General features: G+C 32.8%; 2 protein-coding genes, 1 long non-coding RNA gene and 1 pseudogene across 11 annotated transcripts; all 4 read right to left on the reverse strand.

Annotated features, from left to right (window-relative positions):
* Positions 1-263: 263 nt before the first annotated feature.
* Positions 264-2,005, reverse strand: LOC149511147 (nuclear pore complex protein NUP50A pseudogene; annotated as a pseudogene). The gene has a single exon (XR_016334294.1). The product of XR_016334294.1 is annotated as a nuclear pore complex protein NUP50A pseudogene (transcript).
* Positions 264-16,246, reverse strand: LOC111274506 (coatomer subunit beta'-2). 7 transcript variants are annotated; one of them, XM_089755766.1, is made up of 26 exons: positions 16,024-16,246; positions 15,619-15,639; positions 15,438-15,499; positions 15,293-15,347; positions 13,456-13,492; positions 13,018-13,343; positions 12,786-12,917; positions 12,551-12,699; positions 12,083-12,151; positions 11,586-11,736; positions 11,409-11,474; positions 11,067-11,255; positions 10,554-10,694; positions 10,391-10,465; positions 10,088-10,264; positions 9,892-9,983; positions 9,668-9,784; positions 9,120-9,234; positions 8,932-9,003; positions 8,237-8,433; positions 8,060-8,153; positions 7,180-7,286; positions 6,794-6,923; positions 6,455-6,672; positions 5,818-5,884; positions 264-2,062 (listed from the first exon to the last, which is right to left on the reverse strand). In XM_089755766.1, the coding sequence occupies exons 1-24, from the start codon at positions 16,024-16,026 to the stop codon at positions 6,499-6,501; spliced, it is 2,751 nt and encodes a 916-aa protein (XP_089611892.1). In that variant the 5' UTR covers positions 16,027-16,246; the 3' UTR covers positions 264-2,062; positions 5,818-5,884; positions 6,455-6,498. The 7 variants fall into 7 exon arrangements, with proteins under 7 accessions (XP_089611892.1, XP_089611895.1, XP_089611896.1 ...); XM_089755769.1 differs by having other exon boundaries at positions 1,924-2,062; positions 6,531-6,672; XM_089755770.1 differs by lacking the exon at positions 264-2,062 and adding an exon at positions 5,018-5,139 and having other exon boundaries at positions 6,531-6,672.
* A 2,458-nt stretch (positions 16,247-18,704) lies between these two features.
* LOC149511148 (uncharacterized) lies at positions 18,705-21,154 on the reverse strand. Of its 2 annotated transcripts, XR_016334249.1 has the most exons (3): positions 20,731-21,154; positions 20,082-20,426; positions 18,705-18,993 (listed from the first exon to the last, which is right to left on the reverse strand). It is a non-coding gene; the product is annotated as an uncharacterized LOC149511148 (long non-coding RNA). The 2 variants fall into 2 exon arrangements; XR_016334248.1 differs by lacking the exon at positions 20,731-21,154 and having other exon boundaries at positions 20,082-20,724.
* Positions 21,155-21,290: 136 nt separating this feature from the next.
* LOC111274508 (coatomer subunit beta'-1-like) lies at positions 21,291-24,144 on the reverse strand. Its single transcript, XM_022859196.2, has 10 exons — positions 24,052-24,144; positions 23,621-23,641; positions 23,449-23,510; positions 23,209-23,263; positions 22,924-22,960; positions 22,503-22,828; positions 22,296-22,427; positions 22,051-22,199; positions 21,782-21,850; positions 21,291-21,645 (listed from the first exon to the last, which is right to left on the reverse strand). Exons 1-10 carry the CDS (start codon positions 24,052-24,054, stop codon positions 21,567-21,569), a joined length of 933 nt encoding a protein of 310 aa, XP_022714931.2. The 5' UTR covers positions 24,055-24,144; the 3' UTR covers positions 21,291-21,566.
* Positions 24,145-25,962: the final 1,818 nt, after the last annotated feature.

Consider the following 25,962-nt stretch of genomic DNA (forward strand, 5'->3'; position numbering starts at 1 on the left):
AATTTAATTGATTATAATTAAAAATATTTTGAATAATTTTTAATTTTACTTAAGAATTTTTCATATTTAAATCAAATATAAAGCTAGTATTGTTTTATAAGGGAGTTTTTAAAAACATTACGATAGCAATTTTATTTTAGAGTACATTCGACAGTCTATAACCTTTGTCCAAATGAGAGACACTGCAACTCTGTTTTTGGTACAACAACAATGGAGCGATGATCGATAAATCTATCAGATACAACAACACAACACTGTCTCCGGAATTTGGAATCAGAGGGGGAATTAATTAATATAAAGGAAAAGTTTAAGGACTCGTAAAAATATGAAATAGGCTACACTGCAATTCCACGGATTCATCCCACATCAAGGGCAATAACAGTCAAATATTGCATGTCTTGATACCTTGGTAGCTGATACAGTTGTTTAATTCCAGGATTGACACCAAAAAAAAAAAAAGTCGGAACATTCTCCCGCAGGCTACACAATTTATAACAACCAAAAAGGATTGGATTGGTCTCTGTTGACTCTGCTACATATAAAGGCTTAGGAATAAGCGAATGCAATCAAGATCCTGCTTCCACAAAGAAAAAGGACTAGCTGCAAATGGCAAGTTCAGGACAGACCAGATTAGGGGAGACACCTTTCAACCTTCTGAGGCTTTAGGAGAATTTTCTGGCGTCTTCAGAACAGCAGTTGTGTTACCTCTGTATGCCATTACAGCCGCACGAAACTCTTCGACCATGGAAGCATCCTTGAACTTCAATGCAAATGTAGACAGCCCCTCTTTTTCTTCACCTGTACTATTCACGCAGGCAAATGTAATACCTCTCTTATCCATGTTTGTCAGCTTCATATCTGGGTAAAGACTTGCATTTAAAATCAATCTGTAATTTCCTCTAGCTCTCATTAGCACCCTGGCTCTTTTTGCCCCCATTGTAGAGACATTCACCTTAAGTTCTCCCTTCCCACGCTCTTTCCACCCTCCATCCATGAATTCGAACAGCACAGAATCAGATGTGAAAACCACTTTCTCATTCTCTTCTCCCGTCTCAACTGGAACCTCCTGCATGGCTGGAAAACCACTTCCCTCGCTGTTAGAAACAATTGAAGTCCCTGATGTGTTGAAGAGGGAAGAGTTTCCATTTGTTGAAAGACCAAAACCAAAAGAAGGCTGATCATTTTTGTGTCCAAAAAGTGGAAAAGAACCAGTAGCACCATCCTTCGTAGTAGATCCAAAGGAGAATGAAGAAGTAGAAAATCCAGTGCCAGCAAGTCCTGTGAAGGCATTCTGGCCACTTGAAAGCTGTTGGAATGAACTCAATGATCCACCTTCTGCAGCTGAATCTGAATTTTCACTACTCTTATCTTTGTTACCTGCATTTGCGGTCTTGTCATCTTTCTTATCTTCATCCTCGGTCTTAGCACCTCCTGCTGGTTTTTCATCATTTGCCTCCTTTTGAGTTCCTTCATTTACAACATCACTGCCCTTATCCTCAGCAGTTTCCTTATTAGCAACAGCATCAGAAAGTGGCTCATCCTTCCTACTTTCGTCACTCTTTGCAAGCTCTGGCTCCGTTTCATCTGTTTTTTTCTCTGACTGCTGATTATTTCCATCTTCATTCTTTTCAGATTTTTTAACATCATTTTTCCCATCTTCTGAAACTTCTTTCTCACTGGCAATAGGTGCTTCAGTTGTAATCTCAGTGGTTGTTGCGCTGGATTCAGGGATTGCACTAGCTGTAGCTGGAGTAACGGTTGGTTCTGTAGGGGGAACCAAGCGAATTCCAGAAAAAGGATTGGATGAGGCAGTTGAAGTGGTTTGATTTCTACGAACTTTGACTATTCTTCTGTTTGCCAAAACTTCTTCACTAGCCTTCTTAAAAGTTCCAGTTTCTTGTTCAGAAGAATCTTCCTCATCATCAAGACCAGGGTTATCCCGAGAAATTTCTCTTCCAGCAGCCCTCTTCTTTGAAGGTGGAAGGGCATTTTCTGCATCCCCCATTGCAGCAAGAAACCAAGAAACTGAAACTTGAGGACTTTCTTGTGCAAACTAGGATATCTGCAGATCATTGGAAATGATATATCCAATGAAACTATCAGAAACAAATTAACATGAATCTTGCCACTAGAGTTTCACCAAACCATAAAACTGAACAGTGGGAAATACGTAGGAACAGTTGCAAGAACACAGCACATAAATAATAAAATAGATTCACAACAGGCAGACACTCATCACCAAAATTTATGTGATAGCAACAGATATTTACCAGAAAAAAAAAACACAACCTACACCCAGATTTCCATACAAATCTCATTAAAACATATGAACACAGCATAGTGCATGGTGCCCAATAGGAAAATAGCACATTACAACAAACATAAGTTCACAGAAGCTTAAATTTTTCTTGCAACTGGTGATATCTGAAGACCACAATAAATGTTATTACTAATGGAACAATCACCAATCAAATGGAAAGAACGTACTCAGCTAACTAATAACTTTTTTCTTCAAATTACAATGAGCAAATAAGAGAAATATGGGAAATACGCATGAGAACAGCTACATAAACTTAGCAGATATAGAGTAAAAAAACCAGATGAGTCTGCAACAATCCACTCGGAATATAAAAAGTTATCATAAGGAAATGAGACATATCCAAAGTTCCCTTGTAGATCACATTTAAACCCACAGAAGCATCATTGTGCACAGACAATGAACAAAATAATTATTATAATGAACTAACTGCATAACCGGTAAACCCATGGATACTTATGATTTAAGTTTGAACTATTTTAATGGTTTACTAATAAGGCTGATTAATGAAATCAAAAGCAATATGTCCTTCCTGTAGGGAAAACATTCAAGCATAGGTTCAGGTATAGCTACTATCTTTCTACATCTTTATCCAAAGCAGCAGGCAACTTGCCCTGATAGAACAAATTTGTTGTCTCAAACCATATGCAATCAATTTCACATCACTAACAGCAAACAACTGTACAAGCTGACTTCAACATATAGCAGTCCCTAGTTAATGTTGCCACCACACGGCTGTATACCACATTTGAATGGAGAAAACATTGAACCGGAAAGGAAAAAGAAAAGGGCAATAAAATAAGAGGACGAAAGGGGAAATGAAAGCAACTGCCCTCCCCCCCCCCCCCCCCCCCCAAAAAAAAAAAGGAAAGAGAAAGATGCTAGGTATAACTTTAATTCCATGATGATGTTAAATTGCATTCTTCCCCAGTACCAAACTAATTAAACTATCAGCATAAGAAAAAGTTAAGAATGAAAAAGTAATCTTCAGATTAATAGACAAGTCAACTTATCCAAAAAGGGCTAAGTGCCAAGTAAATCTTGATCAAACACCCTTCCTTCACATACATAAATAGAAAACTAAAATCATATGGGAAAAACGAATATAACAGTTTATTCAGGTTCATCAAGCAATCCTTCATTAATTAACTCTCTCAGTTTCAAATGAAAGTGGTGAGAGCAATCAAGAACAAGTACACAAGTAACCAAGTAGCCAATGTCCACTACAGATGACATTTTCTATGCATTTTTCTTGTTCTACTTTACTTTATATCTTTAAAAGCACCCACTTAACGGAAAGGCACCCAACAATATATAAACTAAAATGGAAAAGCCAACCGAATAAAATTCCATATCATATAAAAATCAAAGGGGCATACAAATAGATACAGTCAGAAAAAGAAAGATAAACTTTGGAAGCAAAATTTGGCCAACTAGCACAAGTATCAGAACATCTGAGATGAAAAAAAATCAACAAAAGCAAGAAGTGATTTCAGAGTCACTAACAGAACCCACATAACTGAAACTGGAAAAAAAAAAAAAAAAACTGTTTTCATTAGCATATCTTAATAAAACTTCTTTTTTTTTTTTTTTTTTTTGGGGGGGGGGGTGTGGGAAGGGATGGGGGAAGAAGAGGAAAAAGCCAAAATTTTTTGTAAAGCCCGAGAACTAAGGGTTTATCATAAAACAGGCGGAAAATTAAAAATGATAATTGTTTTTCTTTTAGACATCAATTCCCTGTATAATATTAACCTCTTTTAGCTAAACCAGAGACAAAATAGAACTAAAAAAATTAACTTCTTCCTATATTCAAGAAAATTTCTTGCGTTTTCATAGCAACCAAACAGGAATCTAACGTTTGTTACGAACTGGGTATTCATGAATATCATGAAAATGAGAACAAAAAAAATTTTTAAAAAAAACTATGCATACCTCATTTTTTAAGGCCAGAAAAAACGAATCGAGCAAGATATATTTTTAAAAAGAAAAAGTAAAGAAGAATTCAGAATAAAAGACTAAAGATAAAAATAAGAGATTAAGATACAGTAGTAAAGAAGAAAGAATGGATTGGGACTTACATAAGAGCAGAGCAAAAGCAGACGCAAAACCCTAATAACAGAGATTGAGATCCAAAGAATAAATGGGTTTTTTTAATATATATTATTTTTTGTTACTAATTTTTTATTTGGGAATTGAGGTTAAGGGGTCCGAGGGCGTTTCATTTCCCTTCGGCTTTTGCGGGTAGAGTGGAGACTTGCTGACGCATGGAATTTGTATGATTTCTTTTATGGTGATGACACGTGCAGCTCCGGTTTGCTAATGTTTGGTGACAGGTTTGGGCCCAAAAAATAAATAAATATTTTTTTTAAAATATAAAATTTGTTTCAATTGTTTTCTAAAAATAATGTTGATTCCTACTATCAAGAGCCGTTCAAGCGTCCATAGAACGAATAGAGCCATTTACGTTATAATTTTTTGAGTTGGCTGTATAGAATAGAGCTAAAATTGGACTATATTGAGTAAGCGATCTGAAATTAATTCCTAGACAGCGAAAATTGGATATAGCATAGAGCTACATATGTTTAGATTTTGGGCATTTCAGGTTCGATTTGACAATCGTCGATTGTTCAAATTAAAGCCTTGAAATGACAAATATTGGACACAGCTAACTGAGGGAGCCAGAGTGAGAGAAAAGTAATGTGATTGAACAATATTATGCTTTTTATGTAAATGTGTTTACAGTACAAGTTTCATATTTCGAGGAAAAAGAAATCCCCACAACCCAACCAGAAAATTCAAGCCTCAAGGAGAAAACATAGTACCTAAATTTCAAACAACATAGAATGAGCTGAATTGGGTGATCATCACTAGTTCTCGAATTCTTTCTACATTCGTAATGGCACAAGAAAAACAAATTTAGGACAAAATGCCCCGTAAGAATAAGCTAAAACTTTTAAGACAGGCAACTAAAATCATAATGTCAAAAGCTAACTAAACATTGGTATGTGCTCCCCATCATGCCAAAATTCCATGTGCTTGAGATCCAAACCACCGGGAATGCAAGACAATCAGCCCTTAATATTTTACATCTTTCTACCTACTATATCCAAATCTGCTAGTTAAAGAAAATTGTTAAAACAGGTGATAATGATAAAAGAAGCCGCAATTTGAGCAAATAAACACTTGGGGGTCTATTCCAGAGTAATTAAAACGAATCACGAGACAAAATCTGGAAAGAAAATTCTTATCCTAGTGAAGAACTCCATTTAGAAAGATTTATTTGGAAAGGAACAAAAAATACACTAGAAATCAAGGAGTAGAGAGATTCGCTGTACTGGTCAAGATGCATGCATATCATTAAAGGGCCAATCAAATGAGACAAAAAATGTGTACTTGGCCCTGACCCAAACTCGGGCATGTGTCAAGTGAATTCTAACCAATATAACTAATTATGCTTTTTCCTTTAAGAAATAATAGGAGTAATAATAATGGTTTCTCACCTTAAATACGTGCTGAATGGAGCTCGAACTGAATGCGTTCATGGAACCTAGTGATCTGATGTAAGCACTGGCAACAGAGGAAAAGCTAACAAAAAGTTAGAATCAAGGCATGACAGAAAAATATAACTGCCTAGAACACCACATGAAAGTTAATATAACATAATTTAAGACTCGATAATGTTCTATGTTATACAGAATACAAAACAACATTATTAGTTTGATGCTAGAATGCAATAAATTGATTGCACAAATGCAAATTAGATAAGAACTGTTTAACGGAATATGAGGGATCAGAAGCAAATAGATGTGCATCATATTAGTCAATATCAATAGGCATCAGATTAACTTGATCTTATCCAAGTTTGGGACACAAATTTGTCAATATGAGAAAGAAAGGATCTTATCAGGGATATCATAATTTCCAAAAGTCAAAGGTGCATTTAGCAACCATTAAAAAACATGTACTCAATTCCAAATAGCAAAGAAGATGAAAAACAAATCAGGAAAACTGTTTAGAATTTAGTTGGCAGTAGGAGTGTTACAATTAGCGGTTGTGAAAAAAACAAATCATAAAAACAGTCAGAGAATCCCAAAAGAGAAAGGGGTTAGAGATGGCATTTTAGAAACAACTAATCACCAGAGACAAAATTTCGATTTTCACACTGCCCCAACCAATTGCTTTTAGGCTGACGGGGTTCCTTCGTTATTCGTACCCCACTCTTCTTCAGGCTCGCTACCATTAACGAGTACTGCACCATCATTAGAATCAGCATCCACAACAACAGCCTCCTCTTGGCTACCCTCTTCTCCATTCTGCTCCTCTGAATTCTGATCATGTCCATTTGGTTCTGCAGCCTGTGGTGCCCACAAATAAAGGACAAAGTAAATTCAAACCAGAGTCCTCAACCACTCAAGCACTTCCTATGTTTAATGTGTTGCCAACTTAAAAGAAAAACAGATACACAAGGTTATATACCTCATGATCAAGGTCACCATTTTCAAGAGGTTCCTCACCCCCTATTTGCATGTTTCTGAAAGCCTCCACAAGTGTCATCTGCGAACTATCAGCATGGTTCAAATAGTCCGCTGCAGGAGGATAAACACCCCTACAAACCAATTGAAAGTTAATAGCGTATCCATGTGAGACAGAAAAATAGGATGTGCAACCAAAGCAAATACACAAAACTATAGAGCAACCAGAAAGGCCAAAAAACTGGAATATGAAAATGATTTGTCCAACAAGATTACACAAAAGCTGTAACAATAAATAACAGTAAGGAATCCTGTTCGATAAAATTGCCTACCAAAACCGTAAAATATAACACATAACAATAAATAACAGAAAGGAATCTTGTTTGATACCTTGTTTCTGCCACTTTAGATTCAACAGAAAGAGCTAGTTGCCAATCCTCAAATAAGTTGGGATACTCTTCAGGATCCGCCAGAGATTCAGCAGCTTTTGGATTAACCTGTAGATGATGTAAAAATAATGTCAAATCATTTTGCAATCTTTAGCACTAATCAAACTTAATAAGCAAAATAAGTAATAAAGTGCAAGGGTAGGTAATTTTCAGTACGATTACAAGAAAAAAATGCAATTCGAACATATTCACATTGCAAGGGTACTAAGAAATAAAGAAATTAAATATCATGGCACTTTGAGTAGAAATAAAAAGATATTAAAATGCTCCACCACAAATGACTTATTAAATGAAAAAGATTTAACCTGATGATTCCAGCAGTAATTTACAGCTGCAATGTTAGATGTAAAGCTCTAGAAGCAGATGTCAAGCTTAGCTTTCAGATTTTTTCCTTAGGTTTCAGTTGTAAAGCTCTAGAAGCAGAATTTCAAACCAATCTTTTCCAGTAAAATATCAAGATGTTATATAATAATATTAACCATCAACTTGAACAAAAAGGCAAGAAGTCAAGCTGTACTAGTTTACATGTGGGATAAAAAGGAGGCAAAAATAGATATTTTGACAAAGGCATTCAGGACAATGTTGTGACACATACATGACTCATGAACAATAAGTTTAGAAAAAAGGAATAAAAGGCAGAGGAAGAAGAATAGGTCTTTTATATTATTGATTATAGAAAAGCGATATTTTGAATCTTGTGAAACTACTCGGAAAATCAAACAAGTGGAATCGAAACAAACAAAAGGTTATTATACAGCTAACCCAGCTCGTCAAGAACAAAGCAAGAAAAAACACTAGAGAAACAAGTAATGGCAACTAACCTTGTTGAGGTCTTTTCTCCAAATTGCCACTATCTCTGAAACCTTGCTTGGAAGATAAGATCGTGCCATAAGAGCAGCCTCTGGTATCCGATTGCTGCAACAGGAATACTTCAATATATCCATAACTAATGACATGAATGGCAGTCTATTTTTTTCAAGTATTTGATAAGGAAATACCTTTCCACCAAAAGCTGAAGGCAATCCTCCAATTTACCCAACATGAATAGACAAAGGAAAGCAACATTGTTCTTCCCTTGCTCTTTGGAAAGGGATGCAAGTCTTGATATTCCCTCAGCATCTCCCAAAGAGGAATAAAGCAGCAATAAACCACTCAGGTCCATCGCATGCTTCATGCATTCCTCAGCCATTTTTAGCTGCAACGACAAGTACAGCATAACTAATAGAAATTATTCCAAAACAAACAGAGAAGGCATAGTCCAAAACTAATAATTTATATAACATGTGCATGTCAACTAAGCAACATTAATACAAACAGCTAGTGCATGTGGTAAAATTCAAAATCCATATCAGAAAACAATAATGTACAACATCAAGCATAAACAAGACACTAAGCAAACATAATAAAGTCTTCTTACATTTCATTTACCAGTTAAATAGCCTACTAAGCCAAACTCAGACAAATTGACAAATAATTTATTGAACGGCTAAGCTGTCTATTCCTAAATCCTTAAGAGAGATTTCCTTCAAGAGCAAACACATTGACATTTTCAACTTGTGATTTACGACCACATCATGACACCAACATAGAAGCACAAGCCACAAAGAAAGGTGATGGGAGAATCAAGAACAACAATCGGAAACGATAGAAATGGCACTGAAACAAATTTGGCAAAATAGAGAATAGACAACACCTTTCCAGTGGACATAGCCAATTCACCCAACTGCTTCCATTTAGACTCACTCTGAACTTCTGTAGCTATTTCCTGCACAAAAGAGTATGAATCTCTAGTGAAGATAGAAATTTTGTTAAATGGCACAATCAAAGCTTAATACAAAATAGAATACGTCACTCAAAGATTCAAGCAAACAACTTTCTTACCTTAGCAATCTCCAATTTACCAAGCTGTATGGCAAGCTCAAATCTGTAATCAGGATCTGTAGCTACTTCTAGAGCATCCTCTATCATACCTCGTGATTCCAGGAAACGAGCCACACTATCAATCAAGCAAAATCACTGATTAAATCCAAGAAATATTTCAATAATCACAACTTACATATAGAGAAACTGAACATAAAATTTTAAATTAAATAGCTTTCAGGGGCGGAAGGAATACTCAAAGGGACTAATTTTTAGTAAGCTACTTATGGAGACAGATTAGATTTGGAATTCTAAGTTTCTCAACAGCTATGAGATATTACCATAGATGAAAACAAACTTCCAACTACAAGGGGCATGAAAATGTTCAGCAAAAAATGACTAATCAAGAACCAAAAATTCAAATGTAGGAATGAAGGAAAATAATAGGAAAGGAGGAAAAATAAATTCTACATCTCTAACCCAATTTGGAACGGTTGCAAGAATACTGGGAACATGACCACCGATATTCTTTAAGAATTGAAGGAAAATATTTTAAGGCATATTTATACCTATTATGGTGCTCTCTAGGAATTGTAGGTAAAATTTCATTGGCCCTTTCCAAATCTCCACGCATCACAAGAGTCTTGTACTCAATCAGGCTGAGAAGTAATGTGTAACCCATAACACTGTACAATATGACAAGATAAGTGCAAATAGACATTAATAATGCATTTTCAAAGCAAAACTTAATGTGCATTTTGACATAAAAATTAGCAATAACTAGCTGACTTACTTAAACTCTTTGTCTATCAGATACACCCGACTTTGACTCGCAAGATATCCCAACAAGTACATAGGACGATCCAAATGAAACATTGTGGTAACCTAAAATCATTAGATCATCAAAATGAAACCGTCAAAGCCTACAAAGACAATGCATCTAAACATACGGAACACTTTCAAGCCAAGGATAAGCAGAAAACAAATACCTCTCCACCAACACAGTAATTAAGTCTCCATGAAGAGTTGTTGTAAATGAAACAGTCCCCAACCCAGATGCCAGTCCTGACACGTTCATTGGTTTCATGAAGAAGCTCAAATGCATCCTCAACTCCTTGTTCATCTACTGGTCTTCCACTATCTAAGTAAGATTGAACTACATCCCGCTGAAACATAAAACTATCAACTTCAGTTCTGCATAAGTGTAAGAAATCATGCATTTAACAAAGGAAGAGTCCACTCTGCATAAAATTATGCAGATCTAAGAGGCATATCACATTAAAGAGACTTACATTGTACTTTAGGATATAGAAAGATGTATCACTGGCGATTGCCACCAAGTCACCACCATCAGCCCAGTAGAGATTCTGACATTTTTAGTAACAAACAAAAATGGCATTTAGGTTGCAAGGTAGCCAAGAAGCAAATGGGGCTCATAGAACAATTTTAGCTTACTTTCACAGTAACATCAATTCGACGAATCAACCTGCATTCAGCCCAATCATAAAAACAAATAAAATCATTGGAGCACATTGCCAGTAAAGTGCCCCCAAAAATACGCTCAGCAGAGAAGGTTGGCCTGACACTCTTTTTTTCCTGAAAAGGTCAATTCTCCATCAATACCACTGAATTGTAAAAATGAAACTTGAACATAGCATTAAATTAAATTCCTTAACAATCATAATGAAACTACCATAATACACATAATAAGTAATCATAATTATATACACTTATAGAATAACAAGTCAATTTGTTCAAAGTTAAAATTTCTCTTAAAATTTGAAATCCCCTTCTGTACCCAAAATTTTTTTCATCCGATCAAATCCAGCTCTCCAGCTGCAATAGATCCGTTGCTTAGAACATATCTTTCAACAACTGAAAACAATGTGTGCATGCACACAAACTATTTTATATGAAGAAAAGTACCTTTTAAGATAAGAAACCATCTAAATGACAAGTAGTACAAACCTGGAAATTTTTGCTGAAAATCTTAATTTTTGATGAGCTTTCTATAACAGCATACTCTCCATCAGATGACCAAACAAATTCCAACGCTGAACCAAATGACCTATTTCTCCATGCCAAAGCTGTATATATGATGTACTCACCATCTCCACAGACAACAACAAACCTCCCATTTGGATTATGCTTTAAGCTCTGAGAAGAACAAAATAGAGTAAAAAGGATAAGAGATTATACACAAAGCCAAACATAACACAACTTAAAACAAAATTAATCAACATATTTTAGGAGTGACCCTTAACCTTATGCACAAATTCATTTAAATGAGGCTAGAAAGCATCAACTCACTTGAGGGTATAGATCACAGGTCCCCAATTCCTTAACAGCCAAGGGCAATCTTTCTCCATCAGTAACCTAAGAACCAAGGCAAAAAAGCTTACTCCATCACCTTAAGGTGAAAAATCCAATATTAAAACTCACGCCATGATGTAGAAAGAGAAATACATTTTCCAACAAATAAAATACCTCAAAATCTGCTCCTACACTCTTAATATTCACGGTTTGAATTTCGTTGTGCTTAGCCCATATGATTTTCCCACTGTTATCCATACTTGCTACAGGTACTTCACGACCAATTTTCACCATAATAGTTCCTTCATCATACCCAATCACAACCCTGTAAGACCAAAACAGTATATTAGTTTTAGCCATAGTTGATTAACAACTATGAAGTATCATGTAAACTAATCAAGAACTCAATTCAGAAACTTGATATCGATTTGCATGCAAAAAGAAACATACAACTAAAGAAGTCAGGTCAAGCAACCTAAAAGAATGACAGTTTTAATTGATTTCTCGCATTCTTTAAGCAAATAGTCATACTCTAAACTAAATGAAAGGCACATTAATGAGCAAAAAATGATTGTAGTATTAAGTATAAACAAAAAACCTAGAAAAAAAGTTAAAACTGAAAAAAGAATATAAACGTTAAACTGTTGCATCATTTAACCAAAAGAAATTACCTTCGTGAACCTTTGATATATCCAATTGCCCAAACTCTCTCAAGACCATAATTCAATGTATTTTCAAGCCTGAAAACAAATGAATTGATTAAAAAGTAAAATAGTTGAAGAATTCAAAGATATCATTGCATACATCAAAGACTATTAAGATCAAAATATCTTAAGAAAACGCTAAAGCATCATGCAAGTAAGGAAGAAATATTAATGGTGAAGCACCAAGGTGGCTCCAGACCATGAATTTCTACACCTATCTCAAGATGCTCAAGCCAACATTTTTTACAATCAAAAAGCATTTTCACACTTTTACCAATGCAAGACCAAGACATGAAGTTGAGAAATCAAGTGGAAACTTGAATTTTATGCAGAAACAGAAAAAGATAATAACAGCCTCACCACAAAACAAATGCCACTGGAAATTAAAAGCGGTAGGCATGCCAAACCAGAAATATTTTCTATCTCAAGAATTACCTATAAGTTGTAGCATGCCAGATACGAACTGTCCCATCCTCAGAACCAGTAATAATAATTGGAAGTTCAGGATGAAAACAAACTGCAGAAACGTTATGCGTATGGCCTTCCAATGTCTGAACACAACTCTTGGTTTGATAGTCCCATACCTGCATCCATGGAATTTACTGTGAATAGTTCCCTCAACATTTATCTATGATCAAAAGATAGCAGAATGCAAATAGTAGCTGCATACCTTTGCAGTGTGATCATCAGAGCCAGTGATTAGATAGGGCTTATCACCACCTGTAAAGTAATCAACGCAATTGACACCTTTCAGATGGGCATCCAAAGTAAAATTTGGGTCCGGGGAGCCAAGGTTCCAAATCTAGAAATTTCAAACAGAGCCCAGGAAACTTTAGCATGGTTATTCCAAATGAAGTAAGAAATATTATGAGAAATTTACAAACAGAAAGGCCCTTTTATACCTTTACGGTACGATCAAGAGATGCACTGGCAAAAGTGTTAGTGTCTTTGGGATTAAAGGTCACTTGCATAACATAATGGGAATGTCCCTCAAATATTTGAGTACACACCCAACCCTTATCCCAGTCCCAAAGTTTTATGAGCATATCATCAGATGATGACAACACACATGGAAGAGTAGGATGGACAGCCACACATCTAATGTAATCAGTATGTGCCTCAAATACTTTGACCTTATCCATGGTGTTGTAATTGTATACTCGAATAAACATGTCATCGGCTGCAGCAACAACCCATTGTTTGCGTGCGACAAACTTGGCCGACCTAACTGCAGATGCATTCAGAGAATGCTAACAACTTCATCATGTTGAAAACAGAAAGGAAAAATATAGTATCATCAGACCAAGATAAGCGCATCACAAAAACAGATGAATACATACCTGGCAACTCAGTGACCTCAAACGACTTAGCCATGGTCTGTACACCAAGGACAGTTAAAGTTAACACTAAACAATAAATGAAAAAATCCAAACAATTCAAATTCAAGATATCAAGACTACAAAAGTTCAAAATAAACCTAATACTACTTAAAGAACATGTTAAGAACCCAACATCTTATACCAATTAAATTCCATGGAATAAGATACAAAAGAAGTTTCACAGATAAAGCAAAGCCATATACATAGAGCTAAAAAGATCCATGTTCCTGTGTTCCCTAGATTTAAGCAGAGTTTTGTGCTAGCAACATTGCAGATAACTCAGCACTCATAGACAAGCTAGGAAGCATAAAAAAGGACACGTAACAAAGATGCAACACAGTACTTTCAAAAAATGGGGAGACCAGTCTGGCAAGACACAGCAATAAAAAACTTTTTTATGCATTTTCATATTCATAAAATTTTAATATATATTTTTGTATCCATTAATTTGATTTTTGAATCCATAAAAAATTTCATTTTTTCCTCCTTTTCTGTTCCTTCTTTTTCTTCCTTTTCTTTTCTTTCCTTTCCTTTTTCCTTCCCAATTCCCGCTTCTTCTTCTTCTTTCATTTTTTTCCCCTTTTATACCAGCCCGAAACACACTGTTTTTTGTGCTTTATAAATAACACAATTTTTTGTTTCCTTTTTCCTTCCCCTCTCTCTCTCTCTAACCTCTCTCATCCTCACTTCTCTCTACTCTCCTCCTGGCAACAACCCACTAACCCAGTTCTGGTGTGCTGCCACCGCCACCTTCTGCCGGCAACCATGCTTTACCAAAAAATAACCAAAATCTCCTCTTAGTCTCATCTTTCTTTTCATCCAGTTAGATTTTCCAAAAAAAACTAAAAAGCCTAGATCTACAAAAAAAAAAAAGCAAGGCCTCCATCACCTTTTACTGTTTTCCGCCACCTAAAACACCTAGAACCACCTCCTCTTTCCTTCCTCTACACATCCTGGCATGTCTGTCACCATGCCTTGACTGTATCCAAACTTTTTTTTTTTTTGCCGTGTCCTGACATGTCCTGTATGTATTCCGACATATTGGCAACATGTCCATGTCAGACACTGATATGACGCTGGTTCATGGGGTTTCCACCATGCCCATGCTTCATAGCTGACAAGTCTAAGGATTATGGTTTTAATCATAAAATAGAACTAGATGAGAGCTATACGGTCTAAAGATTTTGGGTTAAGGAGCAGTAAATGGAGAGAATTCAAGTAAATCTAGAAATAGTGAAAATGGAATCAAAATTAATGGTTAATAAGTTTCTAAAAGTGATCTATTTCATCAATGAGGCTCAAAGTTCAACTACTCCTAACAAGGACTCAAAGGGGACTTTACATAAGTTTAGAGTGAATTAAATGAATGGAGTGGTGCCAAAAGATGCTTTTACAGTTGTAAGATACTACAAGAATCAAGTCAAAAAGTCAATAGGAAGGAATACAGTCTACGACGATCAGTGAATAATGGCAGATGGAAATATATCCACAAGAGGAGTTGGACTAAAATGAAGAGGACGGATGATCATAAAAGAAGTGATGGAATAAGAAATGGATTACTCCTAATAAAAACAGAGCCAATTCAAGTAGCATATTTTGTTTTATGTCAGATAAGGAGCATAGGTCTAAGGTTGCTCTAATATAATAGAAATTTTCAGTCCATGTAAAAAGAGAGGTACACGTAACTAGTAAGTTTTTATGTCACACTTCTTTATGTCAGATTCTGGCATTCCACTAACATGCACAGCAAAGCTTCTAGTTTTGACAGAAATTATTACAATCAATAAAACTCCCATACCTGTGACTGGTAGTTCCAGATACACACAGTTCCAGAATACAAACTTGCAAGAATCCTGCAATTTACAACAGATCATGTTTAGGCTTCAAGCTTGAAAAGATAAAATTCAAATAAATGGGAAACTGAATAAAAGGGTAGACATTACCATGGTTCTGTTGGATGGAGATCTACGGATTTTACTCTATCTGATCTTTGAGCAAGTTTCCTCTGCTCCAAACATCACAATCAAGAATATTACATACAAAACTCGTAAAACATTCCCACCAAAACAATAACAAGATCTCATCGGCACATAAAACTGAACTCAATGAATGAATAACACATACCTTAATTTCAAGTCTAAGTGGCTGTCACAAAAGCAAAAACCACACAATTAGTCAAAACCCAAAAAAAAAAAAAAAAACAGATCTTAAATCAAACTCATTCAATAAGAGAGAAAGAAAGACAATTCAAAATTGCCGCATTCATATTCAAAGATTCAAAACAAGAGAAAAGAAAAAACAAGCGACAGATCTCAACTATATTCAAATCCCTAACTCTCCAGCTCTGCTGCGTAGAGAACAAAAAACGTCGACGTTCCAAAGCCAGTAAAACTCGAATAAAACACAATTCGAAAATTTTCCCGTCACCGATTTCATAAATTAAACGGAAAATTGAGTGTTGAGTGCAAATCAAAGGGGATTTGAACCAGATCTAATGCGGAATCAAACAGACCGAGAAATAAAACTCACCATTCTTGCAAATAAAAATTAAAGAAAAAGAAGAAGCTCTGGATCGAGATCGGGGTTTTGAGAGAGAGATCCAGAGGGAGAAAGAGAGAGGTTTTTGATAGGTGTAATGTAATAGAAAGAGAACTCTTCTCTGTGTGTGGTAGGGTAAAAAATATGAGTAGGAAGGAGAGAGAGAGAGGCAATGCTTTTGGAGTTAAGGGATAGATTTACGGAAGTACCACTCGCTGCCTTGGTTAAGCCATGGTGTATTAGTAAGAAGTGGATAGACGGCGATCGATTGTTCTGATGTGTTGAAACGGACGGTGGGGATTTTTGGCATTAGGAAAGTTGTTGCGATGTGGGAACAACGTGGTACTATACGTGAGAGTGACAGCTGACCCGTTAGAATATTGGGTCATTATTGAATCGGGTTGGATCGGATTATTTTTCCTTTCCGTTTTTTTTTTTTTTAAATTACTTATCGTTACCGCTTTTATTTACAGATAATTTTTGGTTTTGAACTTTTTATTGAATAGAATAAGGCTTCAAATCTTCTATTTAACAATTGTTAATTTCATTAAATGAAATTTTGATTTAATAGTGTAAAAAAAAACTTCAAAATTTTAAGATTTTAAGTTTAAATTTTATTTTATTTATTCGATAACTTAATTTTTTTATATATAAATATAATTTTTTTTTATGAAATTTATATTTGTAATTAAAAATATTTGATGATTTCAATCTAAAATGAAATAATATATTAATTCCAATTTGGGTATGATAAGTTAAAATAGTTGTTTGGTGAGTGAAAAAATGAGAAAGAGTACAAGACAATAAAACAAAAAAAAAAAAAGAAATAACAAATAAAGTTGATAAAGGATAACAAATTAAAGTGAAAAAATAAAGAATTTTGCTAAGTATTCTTATAAACACTTTAAAAAGCAAAATAGGAGTAAAGAAGCGAATTTTTAATTTTAATAATTACGATATATTTAAATATGTAAAAAAATTAATCATTTGTGTAAAAAAAGTAAGAATGTAAAGAAAGACGAAATTTATTAGGTAAAGACCTTGAAATTTCATTGATAGATTCAATAAAAAAATTAATAATATAAAAATATTATTTATAATTTAAATTTAATCAATAATTATTTAATGATAAAAATTATATCAAATTTTTAATAAAATTATTTATTTAAAAAATCAAATATATGTAAAAAAAATCTTTTAATTTATCAGTTAAATTTTTTATTTTAATTTTTATTTTATTCAATTTTATAAAAAAATTTTATAAATTTCACTTTAGAAACTTCATTAAAATATTTGTCATAAAAATAACTTAATTTTTTACTATTTTAATGCAAAGTTATTTTATATAAATAAATATATATATATATATATATATATATATTTGTTTTGAGTTTCTGTCCTCTTAAAGAACTCGGCTCTCTTAAGTCAGGCTTTTGCCTTTTGGTTGGAAAAAATTGTAATCGTGGAAACCCATTGTCAGCCAGTTAATAGTCATGGCTTATTCCTTCAAGAATTCCACAAAATTTGAACGGCGGATGTCAAAGATCATGTCTGCACCATGGTCCATTTTTTGGTTACTTGTTTGATACTTTGTGCATTGATTGAGTTCCTCAAACTTGATAAATCTTAAAAAATAAAAAATAAAAATTGTATTCAAATAAATTTGTAATAAAAAATTAAAATTTAATTTAATTAATTTATGTATCTTCTTAAAAAATATTATTTAATAAATTTAAATTTAAATCTCAATATTTATAATTTATTTTTATATTTTCAAAGTATGATTTATTTTGTAATAAATAAATAATATCCTAATAAGATCAGAATGATAGTCGAATAAAGGAAAAGATCGAGGGTCCATATCATTTAAAAAAACAATAAAAAAAGGCTTAAATATAAAAAAGCTTTTTAACTAAAATTAAATATTTATTTAAGCGGTTATTATTTTACTGTGATCAATTGAATTCTTATCTACTTATTTTTTAATCAAATTGAACTATCAAACATTTATTTTTATTTAATCAAACTTTTAATTTGACAAAAATTAGTTGCGATCATTTAGCAATTTGTCCAATTAATAACTCAATTGAATAAAAATAAATATTTGAAAGATTTAATTAATTATAATAAAATAATAAGAACTTTAACAGTTATTTAATTATAATTCAAGAGATATTTTATATATAAACTAAAAATAAATAACAAAAATATCAACTATGAAAAAAGACTACATGATTAATAGTTTTAGCCTCTTTTTTATAAAAGAAGCCAAAAAAAAGTTGTAAATATTAGAATTTCAATTTCAAAATTGTTGAATGCTATATTTAAAATTAATTTTATAAATTAATTGAATTAAAATTTGAATTCATACATCTTTCTTTAAAAATTAGCCTATGTTTTTTTTTTTTTTCTATCAATTTGTCAATTTGGTAACCATGAGATCCAAATTATAGATTGATTCAATTTCAATAACTAAATGTTGAAATGATAGGAAAATATTGGCTGAGTGATCAAGGAGATAGAGAAGGTCGAATCCACATTTAGAAATAGTATTTATTAACATTTTTAAAATTAAAAAATTAATAAAAATTTTCTCAAACACTTTTAAAATTTATTTTTGTCGATAAAATTAATAAATTCATAACAATTTATCTATATACAAACGGATACCCTTGAAAAAACCCTGAATCCACATGTACATTAGTATTACTGTTTTTCTTGCCACAATACATGTTCTTGTTGTAGTATTTTTTATAGGTGATTAAAATTCATTTTTTTAAGATCATCTTAATATAATAATTAATATAAAGTTAAAAAAAAAAGAAGTGGACAAGCTGGCAGAACAAAGTCAAAGGAGCATCAATTTGCTCTCCCTGTCTTCCACTTTGCACAAATGCTAATCAGATGGATAGAGCTTGCTGCAATTTTTGTAGCATTAATTTGAGCAGCCACCCACTTTTTCTGCAATTTTCCCAACACAAATTAACAATTATGAGAAATTAAGAATCCATCATCCATATATCAATACAAGAGTCAAGAAAAATAACAATACGAAAAAATATATACACATATATATATACATATGACCGTAAAAATTTTTTTAAATGGATAAAAATTATCATTGTTATACACTTAATTTTTAAATTATAACTGTAAATATTTTTTATTATTAGTAAAATTTATTTAATTTCTAAGTAAGAATTTTAATTTCATTAAAAACTTTTATTGAATGGATTTTATTTGATACTAAATAAAAAAGAGTTAAAATTTAATTTGAATTGTTTTATTTTAGAGTTTTAATTTTTCATTAATTTTAAAAAGTAAATTAATTTATTTGATAAATAAAAAAGAGTTAAAGTTTAAATTGAATTTCTTTATCTTTTTTTTTAATTTTTATTTTTCATTGACATTAAAATAATAAAAATTATATTAATTTGATATAATTTTCACATGAAACAAATTTACATTTTAATAAAAATTTCCATTAATATACACTTTATTATTTTCATTTATTCATAAAATATGCAAATATATGTTCAAATAGATAAAACAATCAGTATTAACGTAAAAAGCACGTGAAAATAAATACTAATAAAATTAAATAGAAAAAATATAGTATTTAGATCTGTCAAAAGAGTATTTTTACGTACCTAACCATTGAATTTTTCCTAATGAATCAAATAACCATACTTGAGAGAGGTAATGAACCATTGACACAAACCAAAAGGCTTATATTTGTACTATTTATCTTGGAAAAAAAAATAAAAATATTGTTTTTATATTTTAATAATTTTTTTGAATTTTCAATATATATTTTATTTTTTCTTTAAAAAATAGTGAATTTGAAAGATTTCATTATAAATATAATGATAAAATAAACTTATAATAACAAGATTCAACTGGATAAATTTTTAGTAATACAATTGAATTCAAATATTAACTCTAATGAAATTTATTTAATATAAATTTATTATTAATTTTTTTCAATTGTAATTATAATAATTCTTTTTTCAATCATAAAGCTTTATAAAAAGATATCTTTTACTTACCAGAGCCGGGGTCAGAACAGCGGTGAAGATCCGATGGCGCTTTGGGCTTTGGGGTGTCACATTGTTTTAAGCAATCGTCCGTACAGGTTGCTCGACCTAGTCCTGTTTTAGCAGCGCACTTAAGCTGACATTTTAGAGCGCAGCGAAAGGGCACTGCTTCGACGCTTGTAGCGAACATCATCATCGTAATCATGGCTGTTACCACAAGCACTAAAACAACTTTGCTTCCTCTGTTTCTGTCCATGGCTGCCTGCCTTCTTCTCTTCCAGATTCCTCCCTTTATGTTTTTATCTAATTTGATGTGCTTTGAAACATATATAAATCTGAATTTTTAAGCCTGGAACCCTTGGTCAATGAAGGATGCAATTAATTCGGAGATTCCCGAAATGAAGGAGAACTAAACCAATAACAGTCCCTTTGATTTAATGGAAGGTTTTATATGATCTATATTTAGAGGTGGCAAATGGATGGTTCCAGTCATGTGAGATTCATGTCCGGTCAGATTTTAGTCAATTTATTTTTGAGTTATTTTGAGTTTGGATAATTTATATTTAAACATTTTTTAATTCAAATTTTTTTATGTCTAGGTTCATGCTAATCCAGTTATTTTTTAGATTTTATAAAAAAAAATCATTTCAACATTTTTTACCTACGTAGATCGAACGGTATAGAGTTGATTTTAATATCACTTGTCACGGATCGAGACTTAAGCTTCGAACTCGCGCGACTCCGAGACCCGGGCATTCACCCTTCTAACGTCTCAGATCAACCTGACCGCCACGGTTCACATCCTTATGAGGTATTGTTCGCTCTGGCCCCTTGATCTCACGGTTTTGTCATACAAAAAGCGCCTCATAAGGAAAAGAAGGTGTGAACCCTTTTATACCCCAGTGACCCTCCTATTATGTTCGATGTGAGATTCAAGACTCCTCCTTAAGTCTGTGACAATAACACTTGGAAGCATGAAATATGAAGCTTTGTTCTCCTATATACAAATTGGGATGTCTTTTTGCAGAAGATATCACAGGTTGGGTATAAGGGAAAGTATTGCATACGTTGAAATTTAAATTTTAAATCTATTAAATGATATCTCTTAAAAGATGATTATATAAATTAATTGAATTAAACTTCGAGTTTAAATATTGGTTCTTCCAAATAATTTAGTTTCCAGTCAAAAGATCCTTTAATCAGTAAAAAGAAGGAAAGATCTTCAAAGCATAGAACTAGAAGGCTGTTTTATACTAAATGAACTGCATTTGCACATTGGATCATCAACATTATTGTGTATGACATTTCTTCCTTGGAATTTATCGAACTACACTACAAGCACAAACTAAAATATGACAAATCCAGTTTCATTAGAAGCCCAGAGAAGCCTTTATTCCTGGTTAGACACACTAATGGGAGGAGCATAAAAACAAGTAAATGTAGTCATTTTTCATCTTCAAGCTGAAGATAGACAACGCAAGCCAGTACTTCTTTGCGTCAAACAATGGTAGAATCCGAGTCATGGGAGCTACTAATTTTGACCACAATTGTCCCTTTATCGCATCCAAATACGACTCTGTTATCATAGTAGCCATGTAAGTAAGGGGAAAGTATAAAAATGGCTATGGTGCTCAATTAAAACAGAGAGTTGGAACCATAAATCTGACTAGAAACTGACCATCTAAGAGAGAAACAAATGTCAGGAGACTTACTTGCTAGAACCTTTCATGAAAGCAGCAGTCCAGACTCTTTCAAGACCATATTCCAATGTGTTCTCAAGCCTGTAAGTCAATAGATTGATTAACAACTTTGGAGGCTGTGAACTAGCATAACAAGAATATGATAAAAGATCCAGTATTATGCAACAAATATGAAAGTAGGTGTCAGAAATCCTTGAGGTTTGCTGCAAAATTCTCATTCTCGGAAGACTTAATTGGACCTTAGAGTATAGTAAAAGTTATTAACTGCACAGGAAAATTACCTGTAACTTGTTGTGTCCCATATACGAACAGTTCCATCTTCAGAACAAGTAATTATAATGGGAAGCTCTGGGTGGACACTTACTGCAGTAACATTATGCGTATGGCCTTCTAGCGTTTGGACACAACTTTTGGTTTCATAGTCCCATACCTGTTTAAAAATGATTAATCAGGGAGTGTATTTCAAATTTTAGACCAGATGCAGAAATCACATTTAAGAAAGAGTTTTTGGTCGAAAATTGCAAACCTTGGCAGTGTAATCATCAGAACCACTAATTAAAAATGGTTTATCACCAGCCATGAAGTGTTCAATGCAATTAATCCCTTTCGAATGTGCATCCAATGTAAAATTTGGAGAACGGGAATCCATATTCCAAATCTGAAGAATGGAGGAAAAAAAGGTTGAACAATCAAACACTTGTTTGGAATAAATTAGCAAGTTCTCTGAAGGTACCTTTACAGTCCCATCAAGTGATGCACTTGCAAAAGTATTGAAGTCTTTTGGATTGAATGCAACTTGCATCACGTAATGTTCATGGCCCTCGAAGACACGACTGCAAACCCAACCCTTCTCCCAGTCCCACAGCTTTATAAGCTTGTCATCCGAGGACGACAACATACATGGGAAGGTTGGATGAATAGCCAGACTTCTAATGTAATCTGTATGTGCCTTGATTTCTTTGATCATTTCCATTGTATCGTAGTTGTAGACACGAATAAATCCATCATCAGCTCCAATAACAATCCAGTTTTCCCTCACTATGAACTTTGCTGACCTTACTGTAACCACATATTTACATACGTTAAAGACTATCTTAGCTAATAACAAGAGAGAATTACTAGAGAACAGAAATTATGTGTGTGTACGACCATACCTGGTGATTCGGTGACCTTGATGGACTTCTCTATTTTCTACGGCAGCATTGGGAATTTGAGTTAGTACTAGCAAGAACTTAATGAGGCCGTGCTTTTTTTTTTAATTTTTATTTTTATAAATGAAGTATGGAGTAAAAGAAAGTGTTATACGTGCTGAGATTTGAACCCAACATTAAATACTTAAGAGTGAATGCATGAACTAACAGAGTTAAACTCCAGATTCTTTTTAAGGCATTTTAGTTAACTATAGTCTTCTTATCAGGAAAAACAGTAGAATGTCTTACCTGTAACTGGTGGTTCCAAATACTGACAGTTCCTGAATGCAAAGCGGCTAAAATCCTGCATGAAAATTTGTCATGTAAAACGCTTGGTACAGTGAAATTTTCAATGGTCCTTAGCAATTTGGCTATGGCTTTTGGTGATTGGAGCATAACTTGAATTATGCAGAGAATAAGAAGGAGATTTGGGAAGTATAAGAAAGGGAAAATATAAGAGCAAATGCTTAATAGAACCCATCAATTTACCATGGTTTTGTTGGATGTAGATCCACAGCCTTCACTCTCTCTGAAGTTTGAACGAATTCTTTCTGCACCAAAGATTATTTTAAATCAAAATCAAACTTAGTAAAACAGCTTGATCACAATACATTAGTATATATTTCAAACAAAGAGAAAGAGAAGATTAATCATAGTATACCTCAAATTTAAGTGACTGAGCCTGCCTCGCACCAAAAGAGTCATGCAAATAAAGGGGGAAAACACAAGATTATTATCAGTTAAAAGTTGTACATTTCAAATAAATTTAATTTTCGTATGCTCATTATTATGAACAAATTGTCATGATATCGAATTATCTTTTAATGCTTCAATTGAATGGATGATGGAATATTTCTATCGTACAAAAGCTGTCATTTTATCATTTTATTTTTGAATTCTTTCCACCATTCATCTAAATGAAATTCATTTATATTTACTTGTTATTTTTTCTTAGATTATGATAAAACAAATTTGATAAAAAAAATGCAAGCCATAAAGCTAACTACAAGAAGAAGCATATATATATATATATATATCATGGAATTGCTAACTTTACAAACAAAACTAATTATATGACAAATAAAGTCTTACCATTTTCAAAGTTGGTTTTGTTGGCAAAAGAGAAATGTTTAAAACCGAAATTTCTTGTAACTGAAATCGAATTGAGAGTAAAAGGGGTTTTAAGGCTAGAACTCCTTATATAGTATGGGGAAGCTTTGCCGCTAAGGAAAATATCATGTTTCTGTTTTACAAAGCTCCCGTCGCCAAAGACTTTTCACTCTTTTCTGTCTTCCCTATCCTGTCATTCAACGTGGTCTGCTCCGTTGATTACTAGGACGCGTTGGAATCGACGGTGTATATTTAAGTTTTGAGGTGCTTCGTTGTTTTGACCATGTTGATAAGAAAAAACAAAAATGGTGGGGGTTGCTTCGGAGAAGCTCATGCTGATATGAAGAAAATGAATAAGGAAAATAGTAGGAAAGGTCCGTGGCTTTGACTTTCCCTATATGGTATTTTTATACAGTAAGTACTCTCTCTGTCTATTTTTTTAATCTTTTTCTGTTGAAATGTCTTAAAATTATATTTTATTTTTTATGTTTTTTTTATATTAAAAATTATGAAAATTTAATATTAAATATATTTAAATAATTTTTTAAAATTATATAAAAATTAATATACGATAAACGTTTTGAAACAGAAAAAAAAAAATTTTTTCTGTCCCTTTCTCTCTTATATTTTTAGGGTTTTATTTGTGATTTTCGTTTCAATTTCCTTTGGAAAAAGATGGGAAGAGTTCATTGCATTTGCATCTCCTCGTTTTTATAAGTTAACTAATGATAGACATGACTTTTCAACAAATTTGAAAATAGATCTGTAATTTTTTTTTTTTTATGTTTTTAGCCAAACGAATTTTTTTCCATCAAATTTAGACCAAGTTTAGGATTTTACTTTTATAAATTTCAATGAATATAAGAGTTCACTTCTACTTGTGCTTTTTTTAATATTTGAAATATTAAATAATTAAATTTTAATATTTTATTAACAAATAACACGTTTACTTACATTACTAAACTAACTCTTTCAAAAAATGAAAGATGCGAGGCTTTGATAGTTTATTTCAAATATACAGTTGGTGCCACCGATAAATATTGACAATAACAGTGAGCTTATAAACAAGAATACGTTTCTTTAGGCCTCCGGCGCAGTTTGATTAATACTTCAAAGTTCAAGGCAATAATCTTATTTTATTTTATTTTATTTTAGTTTCATTTACACTCAACAATAGGAAAGGACCGGCTTAGATGAGTTCTATATTTCCTTCATTGGGCTTTTGCATTGTTCCAGTGTGAGGAGTAATATCCTAAGCTAGCCATCATCCTGTCTTAACACAATGGGCTGTTAGATTTTAGTAGTGGGCCTGAGAAACTAAGAAAAATTACTGGAATATTCCCCTAGCCCAAACAATAGAATAAAATAAGATTATACATTGACGACCTCTCCATGCGATCATTAGACGCGGCGCTAAGCTTGGGTTTAAATTTCATTATTAAAGTATTCATCTCAAAAAATAAAAAATAAAAAATTATATCTCAAAAATATTTTAAATACTCTTTTTGTGATAAAATAAATAAATCCCTCAACAATTATTGGTTGAATAATTGTTGGATTACATATATTAAATAATATAATAATATATTATTTAAAATTTTTGTTTATAAATTTTTATATATTTTATAAATGGATACTCTTGAAAACAAATTTGGTATCGCCACGGACACTTGCAGCAATCTTTTGATAAAAAACCGTGATCTCATTGGTATAAAATATATATTATCAAAAGAAAATTAAAAAGAAACAACAGATATAAGCATGAAAAATATTCTTATTGTCTCCGCCGCATCCAAAGGCTTTTTTCCCCCTTGAAGGAAGAAGAACAAAGAGGTGACAGTTGCTAAAACGAATCATATAATAAGCATAAAATAAAGCTAAGAGCTAATGAAA

This window comes from Durio zibethinus, chromosome 26 (assembly GCF_047325235.1).
Source record: "Durio zibethinus cultivar Kanyao isolate XHJ-2024 chromosome 26, ASM4732523v1, whole genome shotgun sequence".
NCBI lineage: Eukaryota > Viridiplantae > Streptophyta > Magnoliopsida > Malvales > Malvaceae > Durio > Durio zibethinus.

What these genes read in the sequence shown, in the direction of transcription:
- LOC111274506 (XM_089755766.1), bottom strand. An exon ending in GAATTGATGTTACTGTGAAA is followed by an intron (nt 10,466 to 10,553) that starts GTAAGCTAAAAT and finishes TAAAAATGTCAG; the next exon opens with AATCTCTACTGGGCTGATGG. An exon ending in ATGGTGACCTTGATCATGAG is followed by an intron (nt 6,673 to 6,793) that starts GTATATAACCTT and finishes TGGGCACCACAG; the next exon opens with GCTGCAGAACCAAATGGACA.
- LOC111274508 (XM_022859196.2), bottom strand. An exon ending in CTCAGTCACTTAAATTTGAG is followed by an intron (nt 23,511 to 23,620) that starts GTATACTATGAT and finishes TCTTTGGTGCAG; the next exon opens with AAAGAATTCGTTCAAACTTC. An exon ending in CACTTGATGGGACTGTAAAG is followed by an intron (nt 22,428 to 22,502) that starts GTACCTTCAGAG and finishes TCCATTCTTCAG; the next exon opens with ATTTGGAATATGGATTCCCG.